The sequence below is a fragment of the Balaenoptera borealis genome (genome assembly GCF_965194805.1).
Source record: "Balaenoptera borealis genome assembly, chromosome: X".
Lineage (NCBI taxonomy): Eukaryota > Metazoa > Chordata > Mammalia > Artiodactyla > Balaenopteridae > Balaenoptera > Balaenoptera borealis.
The window spans coordinates 90,635,807-90,648,575 of record NC_138881.1 but is presented as its reverse complement, the minus strand read 5'-3'; the positions used below and the strand labels follow the sequence as shown (position 1 = coordinate 90,648,575).

The window sequence follows — 12,769 nt, the reverse complement described above, 5'->3', positions numbered from 1 at the left end:
ATGCAGCAAAAGCAGTTCTAAGAGGGAAGTCTATAGCAATACAGTCCTACGTCAAGAAACAAGAAAAATCTCAATTAGAGTAAGAAGAACAAAAAAACCCCAAAGTTAGCAGAAGGAAAGAAATCATAAAAATCAGATCAGAAATAAATGAAAAAGAAATGAAGGGCACAATAGCAAAGATCAATAAAACTAAAAGCTGGTTCTTTGAGAAGATAAACAAAATTGATAAACCATTAGCCAGACTCATCAAGAAAAAAGGGAAAGGATTCAAATCAACAGAAATAGAAATGAAAAAGGAGAAGTAACAACTGACCCTGCAGAAATACAAAGGATCATGAGAGATTACTACAAGCAGCTATATGCCAATAAAATGGACAACCTGGAAGAAATGGACAAATTCTTAGAAAAGCACAACCTTCCAAGACTGAACCAGGAAGAAACAGAAAATATAAACAGACCAATCACAAGCACTGAAATTGAAACTGTGATTAAAAATCTTCCAACAGGACTTCCCTGGTGGCGCAGTGGTTAAGAATCTGCCTGCCAATGCAGGGGACACAGGTTCGAGCCCTGGTCCGGGAAGATACCACATGCTGCGGAGCAACTAAGCCCGTGCACCACAACTATTGAGCCTGTGCTCTAGAGCCCGTGCGCCACAACTACTGAGCCTGCGTGCCTAGAGCCCGTGCGCCACAACTACTGAGCCTGCGTGCCTACAGCCCGTGCTTGGTAACAAGAGAAGTCACCGCAATGAGAAGCCCGCGCACCGCAACAAAGAGTAGCCCCCACTCACCGCAACTAGAGAAAGCCCGTGCACGGCAACGAAGACCCAATGCAGCCAAAAAAAATTAATTAATTAATTTTAAAAAAATCTTCCAACAAACAAAAGCCCAGGACCAGATGGATTCACAGGTGAATTCTATCAAACATTTACAGAAGAGCTAACACCTATCCTTCTCAAACTCTTCCAAAATATTGCAGAGGGAGGAACATTCCCAAACTCATTCTATGAGGTCACTATCACCCTGACACCAAAACCAGACAAAGATGTCACGAAAAAGGAAAACTACGGCCAATATCACTGATGAATAGAGATGCAAAAATCCTCAACAGAATACTAGTAAACAGAATCCAACAGCACACTAAAAGGATCATACACCATGATCAAGTGGGGTTTATCCCAGGAATGCAAGGATTCTTCAATATATGCAAATCAATCAATGTGATACATCATATTAACAAATGGAAGGATAAAAACCATATGATAATCTCAATAGATGCAGAAAAAGCTTTCGACAAAATTCAACACCCATTTATGATAAAAACCCTCCAGAAAGTAGGCACAGAGGGAACATACCTCAACATAATAAAGGCCATATATGACAAACCCACAGCCAACATCATTCTCAATGGTGAAAAAGTGAAACCATTTCCACTAAGATCAGGAAAAAGACAAGGCTGCCCACTCTCACCACTATTATTCAACATAGTTTTGGAAGTTTTAGCCACAGCAATCAGAGAAGAAAAATAAATAAAAGGAATCCAAATCGGAAAAGAAGTAAAACTGTCACTGTTTGCAGATGACGTGATACTATACATAGAGAATCCTAAAGATGCCACCAGAAAACTACTAGAGCTAATCAATGAATTTGGTAAAGTTGCAGGATACAAAATTTATGCACAGAAATCTCTTGCATTCCTATACACTAACAACGAAAGACCAGAAAGAGAAATTAAGGAAACACTCCCATTCACCACTGCAACAAAAAGAATAAAATACCTAGGAATAAACCTACCTAAGGAGACAAAAGACCTGTATGCAGAAAACTATAAGACACTGATGAAAGAAATTAAAGATGATACAAACAGATGGAGAGATATACCATGTTCTTGGATTGGAATAATCAATATGGTGAAAATGACTATACTACCCAAAGCAATCTACAGATTCAGTGCAATCCCTATCAAACTACCAATGGCACTTTTCACAGAACTAGAAAAACCATTTCACAATTTGTATGGAAACACAAAAGACCCCAAATAGCCAAAGCAATCTTGAGAACAAAAAACGGAGCTGGAGTAATCAGGCTCCTTGACTTCAGACTATACTACAAAGCTACAGTAATCAAGACAGTATGGCACTGGCACAAAAACAGAAATATATATCAATGGAACAGGATAGAAAGCACAGAGATAAACCCCCACACATATGGTCACCTTATCTTTGATAAAGGAGACAAGAATGTACAATGGAGAAAAGACAGCCTCTTCAATAAGTGGTGCTGGGAAAACTGGACAGCTACATATAAAAGAATGAAATTAAAACACTCCGTAACACCATACACACACACAAAAATAAACTCAAAATAGATTAAAGACCTAAATGTAAGGCCAGACACTATAAAACTTAGAGGAAAGCATAGGCAGAACAGTCTATGACATAAATCACAGCAAGATCCTTTTTGACCCACCTCCTAGAGAAATAAAAAAATAAATAAACAAATGGGACCTAATGAAACTTAAAAGCTTTTGCACAGCAAAGGAAACCATAAATAAGATGAAAAGACAACCCTCAGAATGGGAGAAAATATTTGCAAACGAAGCAACTGAGAAGGATTAATCTCCAAAATATACAAGCAGCTCATGCAGCTCAATATCAAAAAAACAAACAACCCAATCCAATAATGGGCAGAAGACCTAAATAGACATTTCTCCAAAGAATATACACAGATTGCCAACAAACAGATGAAAGGATGCTCAACATCACTAATCATTAGAGAAATGCAAATCAAAACTACAATGAGGTATCACCTCACACCAGTCAGAGTGGCCATCATCAAAAAAATCTACAAACAATAAATGCTAGGGAGGGTGTGGAAAAAAGGGAACCCTCTCGCACTGTTGGTGGGAATGTAAATTGATACAGCCACTATGGTGAACAGTATGGAGGTTCCTTAAAAAACTAAAAATAGAACTACCATACGACCCAGCTATCTCACTACTGGGCATATACCCTGAGAAAATCATAATTCACAAAGAGTCATGTACCACAATGTTCACTTCAGCACTATTTACAATAGCCAGGACATGGAAGCAACTTAAGTGCCCATTGACAGATGAATGGATAAAGAAGATGTGGCATATATATACAAGGGAATATTACTCAGCCATAAAAGGAAACGAAATTGAGTTATTTGTAGTGACGTGGATGGACCTAGAGTCTGTCATACAGAGTGAAGTAAGTCAGAAAGAGAAAAACAAATACAGAATGCTAACACATATATATGGAATCTAAAAAAACAAAAATAAAAAGAAACAGTTCTGATGAACCTAGGGGCAGGACAGGAATAAAGACGCAGATTTAGAGAATAGACTTGAGGACACGGTGAGGGGGAAGGGCAAGCTGGGACTAAGTGAGAGAGTAGCATTACATATATACACTACCAAATGTAAAATAGATAGCTAGTGGGAAGCAGCTGCATAGCACAGGGAGATCAGCTCGGTGCTTTGTGACCACCTAGAGGGGTGGGATAGAGATGCAAGAGGGAGGGGATATGGGGATATATGTGTACATACAGCTGATTCACTTTGTTATATGGCAGAAACTAACACAACATTGCAAAGCAACTATACTCCAATAAAGATGTTAAAAAAAAGCCAGACACAAAAAGGACAAATATTATATTATTCCACTTAAATTAGGTACCTATAATAGGCAAATTCATAGAGATAATAGGTAGAGTAGAGATTAACAGGGGCTGGGAGAAGTGGAATGGGGAGTTATTGCTTTATGGGTGGAGAGTTTTTGCTTGAAATGATGAAAAAGTTCTGGAAATAGGCAGTGGTGATAGCTACACAGTGTTGTAAATGTACTTAATGCCACTGCATTTTTACTTATAAAATGATTAAAATATGTATATTTTATCACAATTTTTTTAATGTTAATGAGAGGCCTAAGAAAGATTTTTTTTTGGACAAAGCAATTATTCTTGCAAGAAATTGTCCTAAGGAAAATACAAGGAGGTATGTAAAGATTTAGTCACAAGGATGTTTTGTTAAGAGTAGTTTTACAAAACAAAGCGAGACAAAATAAAACAAAAATAAAGAATACAATTTTTTTTTTTGGCCACAACATGTGGCTTGTGGGATCTTAGTTCTCCGACCAGGGATTGAACCCGGGCCCTCAGCAGTGAAAGTGCAGAGTCCTGACCACTGGACCACCAGGGAATTCGCAAGAATACAATTTTAATGTCCCCAAACAAGCCTTGATGAAATATACTATGATGTATAACAGAGTGCCATAGAGAAATTTAGGAAAAGAACTATGTTCTTTTTAAGAAGAACACTTAATTACATGGAAAGACTAAGAGGAAATACTGAAAAATGTTAGTGGTGGTTATTTCTGGGTAGTGGGATTATAGATGATTTTTCTTTCTTTTATGTAATTTTTATGTTCTAAATTAATTACAGTAAATATGCACTTTTAATAAACTAAAAAAAAAAGTCAGCAAAAGTAATACACAATGTAAAAAATTAACAAACAGAAACCTCAATTAAAGAGTTGGGAGACCAGAAGGGGGCGCTCTCGTGCCCTGCAACTACAGCAGAGACCAACAGGCAGAAAAAAGACTCTTTTTTCCTGGCAAGGCCAATGAAAAGCCATGGACTCTTAGTTTACTATAGCCCTTCCAACTTCCTTTTCTTCTCTATAAAAGTGTTCTCCTCCCCTTGCCATTGGGGGACTTGCCCATGGCTCGCCATGGTTGTAGACCCCAAATTGCAATTCTCTGCTCATCCTGAATAAATCCATCTTTGCTGAAGAAATATCTGGTGGTCTATTTGTTTCAGGTCAACAATGATATTACTAAAATAAAGGAAAAAAATCACATGATTATCTCGATAGACACAGAAAAATTACTTAACAAAATCCACCACCCTTTCATGATAAAAACACTCAACAAACTAGCAATATAAGGGAACTTCCTCAACATGATAAAAAGAATCTATAAAACGCCCACAGTTAACCTCACACTTAATGATGAAAGACTGATTGCTTCCCCTTAAGGTAAATAACAAGACAAGAATATGCATTCTCACCACTTCTCTTCAACACTGTACTGAAGGTTATAGCCAGGTCAATCAGGCAAGAAAAAGGACAAAAAGGCATCCAGGTTGGAATGGAAGAAGTAAAAAATATCACTATTCAGATTCCATGATCTTATATATAGAAAATTCTAAATAAGGAATCCACAAAAAAAATCTACTAGAACTAATAAGCTTAGCAAGATTGCAGGATACAAGATCAATATATACAAAAATCAATTGTATTTCTATATACTGGCATTGAGCAATCCAAAAATAAAATCAAGAAAACAATTCCATTTACTGTAATGTCAAAAAGAATACAAAACTTAGAAATAAAATTAACAAAGGAAGTAAAGTCTTGCACATAGGAAACTACGAAACAACCTTGAATGAAATTTTAAAAGAATTAAATAAATGGAAAAGAAAAACATCCTGTGTTCATGGACTAGAAGACTTAATATTGTTAATATACAATATCCCCCAAGTTGATCTACAGATTCAATGCAATGACTAAGAAAATTCCAGTTGGATTTTTCTTCTTTATCCAGAAATTGACAAACAGATCCTAAAATTTATATGGAAATGCAAGAGACCTAAAAAGCCAAAACAATTTTGGGAAAAAAAACAGTTAAAGGACTCACAGTTCCCAATTTCAAAACTTACTACACAGCTGTAGTAAAAAAGACAGTGTGATACTGGCATAAGAACAGAAACATAAGTCAATAGAATAGAATTGTGAGTCAAGAAATAAACCCTAACATTTATAGTGAAGTGATTTTCAGCAAGGGTGCCAAGGCAATTCAATGAGTCAAAGACTGCTTTTTTTCAACAAATGGCACTGGGACAACTGGCTATCCACAAGTAAAAGAATGAAGCTGAAGCTTTTCCATACACCACACACAAAAACTAAGACAAAATGGTCCAGAAACCTAAATTTAAGCATTGAAACTATAAAACCCTTAGAAGAAAACATAGGACTAAATCTTCTTGACCTTGGATTAGGCAATGGCTTCTTAGATATGACATCAAAAGCACACACAACAAACGAAAAACATACAAAAACAAATATTAAAACTTCTGTGCTTCAAAGAACACCATCAAGAAAGTGAAAAAACAATCCACAGAACAGGAGAAAAATTTTGCAAATACTATATCTGATAAAGGATTAGTATCCAAAATATATAAAGAACCATTACAACTCAACAGTAATAAGATAAATAATCCAATTTTAAAAATGGGCAAAGGATTTGAATAGACATTTCTCCTAAGAAGATATACAAATGGCCAATAAGCATGTTAGGGAAATGCAAATCAAAACCACAACGAGATACCACTTCACATTCACTAGGATGGCTATAATCAAAAAGAGAGATAATAACAAGTGTCACCGAGGATGTGGAGAAATTGGAACCATCACACACATTGCTGGTGGGAATGTAAAATGGTATGGTCTCTTTTTAAAATAGTTTGGCATTGCCCCAAAATGTTAAAGTTACATAAAGTTACCACATAACTCAGCAATTCCACTTCTAGCTAAATACCCAAAAGAATCAAAAACCACATCCACACAAAAAGTTGTATACGAATATCCATGGCAACATTATTCACAATAGCAAAAATGTGGAAACAACCCAAAATGCCTACCAATTGTTGAACAAAATGTTGTATATCCATACCATGGACTATTATTCAGCCATAGCAAGGAATGAAGTACTGTACCAATACACGCTACAACATGGATGAACCTTGAAAACAATATGCTAAATGAAATAAGGCAGACACAAAAGACCACATATTGTATCACTCCATTTAGATAAAATATCCATAATAGGCAAATCCATAGAAACAGAAAAGTAGATCAGTGATTGCCTAGGGTTGGGAGTAGGGAAAAATGGGGAGTAACTACTAATGGATGTGGGGCTTCTTTCTGGGGTGATGAAAGTGTTATGGAGTTAAGACTGTGATGATGGTTGCATGGCTTTGTGAATATACTAAAAAACACTAATGGGTGAAGTTTCTGGTATGTGAATTCTATCTCTAGATAGATGAAAGGAAAAAGGAATGAAAAAAGGAAAGGAAGAAAAGAAGGAAGAAGATAGATCAGATAGATGGAAGGAAGGGAGGGAAGGATGGAAGAAGGAAGAAAAGATAAACAAAGCCAGTCAGTCAGCCATGAGTCAGTATGGCTCACCTGAGTTTTTGATCAAAAGCAATAAAACCTGCTTATCATATTAAATTCAAACTTCTCCCAAGCTTGAAAGATTCACCATGATCTTGCCTCACACAAACTTATTCACTTCTTGATTCCAGCACAAACCTAGCCAGTCTGATCTCCATGGCAGGCTTATTTTCACCTGAATGGTATTGCTTATAGTGTTACCTAACTCTGAATAACTTTCCTCTGGCCCTCCATGTTTCTAATTTTGCTTTCATTTTTTAGAAGTCAAAAATCAAGTATTGCCTACTTTGAAGCTGCCTTTAAACTACCACATATAGATAACATTACAGGCTCTCTGAGTGTAAGCTCTTTGAGAAAAGAAGCATTATGCTTCTTTATTACCTTTCAGAGATCCTAACACATGCTAAATACTTGTCATTCAGATGATCCACTCACTTAAATTGCTTTTCAAAAATACCTCCTATTGATAAGTTTCAATGGATAGGTCGGACTGATATGTAATCATTATGGGTACTCAACCCCATCATAAATGAATGTGTGGCTGAGAGTGCTAGCTATCCACCCTAACCCAATCTCCCCTTCTTCCATAGTATCTGGATGTACGAGTGCTCAACCGCGCTACATTTTGCAGACTTCTTTATGAATAGGTGTGGCCATGAGACCAAGATCCTCCAATAAAATGTGGGTGAAGTGATGTATGCAACTTCCAGGCCTGGCCAATAAAATTTCCCATAATTGTTTCTCCATGCTCTCTCCCCTCTTCCTGTGAGTAGTAATGGCAATGAAAGAGCACCTTGGAAGCCATGTTTTGAAGATGACAGAGCCTGTTGTCAGCCTAAATCCCTGAATAATCACATGGAGGAGAGCTACCTACTGACTTGAATATTTGCTCTCCTCTGTTTATTCCTTTAAGTAAACTTCTATTGTGTTTGAGATTATTTCTGTTAGCAGTCTAGCATACCCTTTAGTGTCCTCCTAAAGGATTTTTTTCAGTGATTCCCCCACTGCCTACAAAGTAACATTCAAACTCCTGACCTATCCCAATCTACCTTACTGATTTTTTCCCTCAATTACTTCACTTCATTCACTCTACAATTCTACTAGACAGAACATGGTCCTACATATATTCCACATTTACCTCTGTGTTTGGTTACACTGATCCCTTCACCTACAATGGTATTTCATTCCATCTCCATACATCTAAAATTCACCAATTTCAAGACCTACAAATGCCACTTCTTCCATGCAGCCTTCTCTGTTCCTCCAACTTATCCCTATTATAAATCCTGGTGAGACTTAATATTTCTCTAATAAATTGTCTCATTTGTTTTTCTTTTGCCAATGAATATGCTTTTTTGTTTGTTTTTGTTTTTAAATTTTTTATTTATTTTTGGCTGCGTTGGGTCTTTGTTGCTGCACATGGGCTTTCTCTAGTTGCAGCAAGCGGGGGCTACTCTTCGTTGAGGTGCGCGTGCTTCTCACTGCAGTGGCTTCTCTTGTTGCAGAGTACAGGCTCTAGGTGCGTGGGCTTCAGTAGTTGTGGTGTGTGGGCTCAGCAGTTGTGGCGTGTGGGCTCTAGGGTGCACAGGCTTCAGTAGTTGTGGCTCGCGGCCTCAGTAGTTGTGGCTCATGGGCTCTAGAGTGCAGGCTCAGTAGTTGTGGCACACAGGCTTAGTTGCTCCGTGGCATGTGGGATCTTCCCAGACCAGGGATTGAACCGGTGTCCCCTGCACTAGCAGGTGGATTCCCAACTACTGCACCACCAGGGAAGTCCTTGAATATGTTTTAATACCTACCAGTCCATATACTTTTAAGGGCAGGATTCTTATCTGATTCAGCTTTATATAGTCTTGAGCACCTAGCACAGTATCTTTCACAGAGCAGGAATTCAGTAAATATTTGTTAAATATAAAAGAAAAATGAATTAATGGAATATCAATTCTAAGTATTCCCACTATCATTCTTACATTAATAATATCCACTATCAATCTCAGCCCAATCTCTGTCCTTATTAGTAGAGTTGGATTTGATGTGATTTTATCATTTGGAACACAATAACAGTGGAGCTCATAATGAAATCATACCTGGCAGTATCCAATTTTGGGATTCCTGAATGCATAAGCAGTGAGTACCCGCCTCAGAGCAGATATGCCAGTGTCACTCTGAAAGGCTGGATGCTCAGGCAGGGAGCGACGCAAATCACGTTCAATTTCTTCAGTAGCCAAGTTGCAGGTCCCTAAAGACTGCTCAACCACTTCAGCATAATAGCCAGGATTAGCAGCCATGTCGTTAACAGCACCTGTACAGATGATCACATTAATATACAAAAGAAGAGGAACATAACAAAGCTACTACTTGCCTATATACATGAAGAACTGGATTACTTTTAAATTAAGCTTTATGCTCAAGTGTTATCTGAGTACAAACAAATAAAAGGAAAAGCTTCACACTAGAATCTATAACATCAGGACAGCAATCTTATCCAAAAGAATAACATTTTCATGAACTGTCTTTTCCCCTTAAATTTCTTCTGACACTAGAGATTCCCACCCCGTCCCTTGCAGTTAGCTATTGCCTAATAAACTAATCTGCTCAGACAATGGATGTATGGATATATAGGTAAGTACACATAACTACCGTACTCTCTGTGACTAGTCTGAACTCATGATAAGACTTAGTCCTAGCCATCTTTGTAATTATTTTTATTTAGCTTAGTACATAACTCCTAGAAGGGGCATAGTTAATGTCTGTTAAATGAATAAAGTGAATAAATGTAATACCTGAAAAAAGCATCCAGAGCTCTCCTCTTAAGGTCTCTGGAATCCCTCTTACAACCAGATCTTGAGTCTTTTTGGTCCGAAACATGCTAACACCACGCCCACATTCTGTAAACAGGATGTTCCAGGACTGTTCCTTCATCTTTTCTTTCAACTATAACAAAAAAATCAAAGCAACGAAACATGGTGAGAAATTAACTTAATTTGAAATTAAGTTTCAAATAACTCGATAACTCTCTTCACCATGAAACAATACCTATGGAAAACAAGAACATAGAAAGTCAAAATCAGTATTCACAGATGGGCTAAACACTGGACCACTGTCATCACAAAAATCTTTAAAATCCATGGGAGCATAACAGGTTTAATTTACTATTTTAGTTCTTAGCTAAACTCATATTAAAATGGGAAAACCATGACACCTAGGAGGTAAAGCTTTGAACCATCATTCTCACCAATCACCCCAATTAGGATTGACTGTTAGAAATCTATGCAAATAAAACCCAAGGTTCAACTTTCATCTTAATTCTTGATAACAGTCCTATTTTGTAATGGAACCAAACATGTCACACAGTAGTACCTGCTAGAAAACCTTTTCAAGCTCAAAAAGAAGAGTTTTCAGTCTGATCTAAGATTTTTATTTTTGATCAACTGTTTCAATCTATAGATTTAAATATTTTGTTTTCCTACCATTTTGGAATTAAGAGTCTCCAAATCCTGAGGGTGAAATACTGTCATTAAGGCTTCAGTGTTCACAGTTTTGCTGCATTCTTTCTGACATATCAAAGATTGTACCTCAATATCATCAGATGGGTCTACAGACTCAGAACTAATAGGAACCTGAAAAAGAAAGAATATAATTGTCCCAAATGTATGCCTGAAAGTTTCTGCAAAAAGAAAAAGTGCTAATGTTTTATCTGTCATTTACAAACCACAATTTATATACATAATAAATATTAAAGCAATGTCTCAGAAGAACATTGTTTGTCCACCAAAATTAGAGGTGTCAACAAACTAATGTCCGGAACATCAAGCTCAGGACCTTAGTGAATGAATTCCCCTACTTGGGCAATAAAATACAGGCAAAACATTAAAAAAACAAAACAAAAAAACAGGTCAGAACATTGGAAATTAACCAAAGGCACAGAATGAACTGAAAAGTATCGATTCAAAAAAAACTAATGAACCTCAGTAAGAACACCAGTCTGTGAAGTTTTAACTTGAGGTTATTCCCATCCTCCCTCCCTTCCAAGCTCAGAGGTATGGTAGCCATGAAAGTCAGCATTATCACAGCCAATGGATCTTTTGGAGCTTCATTAAAAGCCCCATCCCCAGAACACAGTCAATATTTTCACCAAACTAGCAGCTACCTGGAAAATCTCCATTCCTAGGGTGTTGTTATATTTGATTTGACTCAGAGCTCAGCTCTATGTAAAAAGTCCTTTCCCCCAGGCATACCAAGAAAACCATAGCAATCTTCTGATAATATCACAGCTGCCTAAGGCTGTTATTTCAATTTGGGGCAAACAAGAGCCTGGCTAAAAATTTAAAAGGAAGACCTTGAAAACCAGATGGTCATAGGGGAACTTTGAAAGGTTCCAACATATTCTTGGGGATCTGAAAGTATGCATGAGTATACAAGACTGTGCACCTACCCAGGCAAGAAATGGGACAGGAGAAGGCCCCAGTCATTCACCTCTGGAAATAAGAAATGAAAACTAAGGCTAATTTATAAACTTCCTAAAGTATGAAGTATACCTTCACACAAAGATCCTCTTGGCAAAAGATGGAGAACTTACTGGTTCAAGGCATTTAAGGAAATCTTCTGGCCCATCATTGGCTGACCACTGATTTATACTGACTCAGGGGGGTGATCTGAGGAAGCTATGCTTAAAAATACAAACATGGGCTTCCCTGGTGGCGCAGTGGTTAGGAATCCACCTGCCAATGCTGGGGACACGGGTTCAGGCCCTGGTCTGGGAAGATCCCACATGCCGCGGAGCAACTGGGCCCGTGAGCCACAACTACTGAGCCTGCGCGTCTGGAGCCTGTGCTCCACAACAAGAGAGGCCACGATAGTGAGAGGTCCGCGCACCGCGATGAAGAGTGGCCCCCGCTTGCCGCAACTAGAGAAAGCCCTTGCACAGAAACGAAGACCCAACACAGCCAAAAATTAATTAATTAATTAATTAAAAAAAAAATACAAACAGAACTAAAAAAAAAAAAAAAAAAAAAAGCAATCAACAAAAAAAATGTCCCAGAAGGGTCTTACTTCTTAGGTTTTTTAAAATTAGGAATGGAAAGCAGCTATTATATATATATTCAAAGAACTAAAGGAAACTGTTCAAAAAAATAAAGGACCAAGTTTAAAAGTGGGCAAAATATCTAAGCAGACACCTCACCAAAGAAGATATAAAGACGACAATCATATGAAAAGATGCTCAACATCATATGTCATTAGGTAATTGCAAATTTAAACAATGAGATACCATTTCACATCTATTAAAATTGTTAAAATCCAGAACACTGATAACACCAAGTGCTACTAGGGATGTGGAATAAGAAGAACTCTTATTCATTGCTGGCGGGAATACAAAGCAATACAGTACTTTAAGAGATGGTATGACAGTTTCTTATAAAGCTAAACATAGTCTTACCATATGATTCAGCAACTGTGCTCCTAAGTATGTACCATAATGAGTTGAAAACTTATGTCCACACAAAAACC

At 37.4% G+C, this 12,769-nt stretch overlaps 1 protein-coding gene across 7 annotated transcripts in view; it reads right to left on the bottom strand.

Annotated features, from left to right (window-relative positions):
- Window positions 1-12,769, bottom strand: part of TBC1D8B (TBC1 domain family member 8B) — an 85,188-nt gene that overhangs the window by 24,169 nt on the left and 48,250 nt on the right. For all 7 annotated transcript variants that reach the window (XR_014239567.1, XM_082377053.1, XM_082377054.1 and 4 more), the window contains 3 exons: window positions 10,732-10,881; window positions 10,045-10,195; window positions 9,349-9,563 (listed from right to left, as the gene is read on the bottom strand). Coding sequence is in view for 6 of the 7 variants with exons in the window: in XM_082377053.1 (XP_082233179.1) it covers window positions 9,349-9,563; window positions 10,045-10,195; window positions 10,732-10,881 (516 nt within the window). In the remaining variant the exon portion in view is untranslated. The remainder of the gene's footprint in view (window positions 1-9,348; window positions 9,564-10,044; window positions 10,196-10,731; window positions 10,882-12,769) is intronic.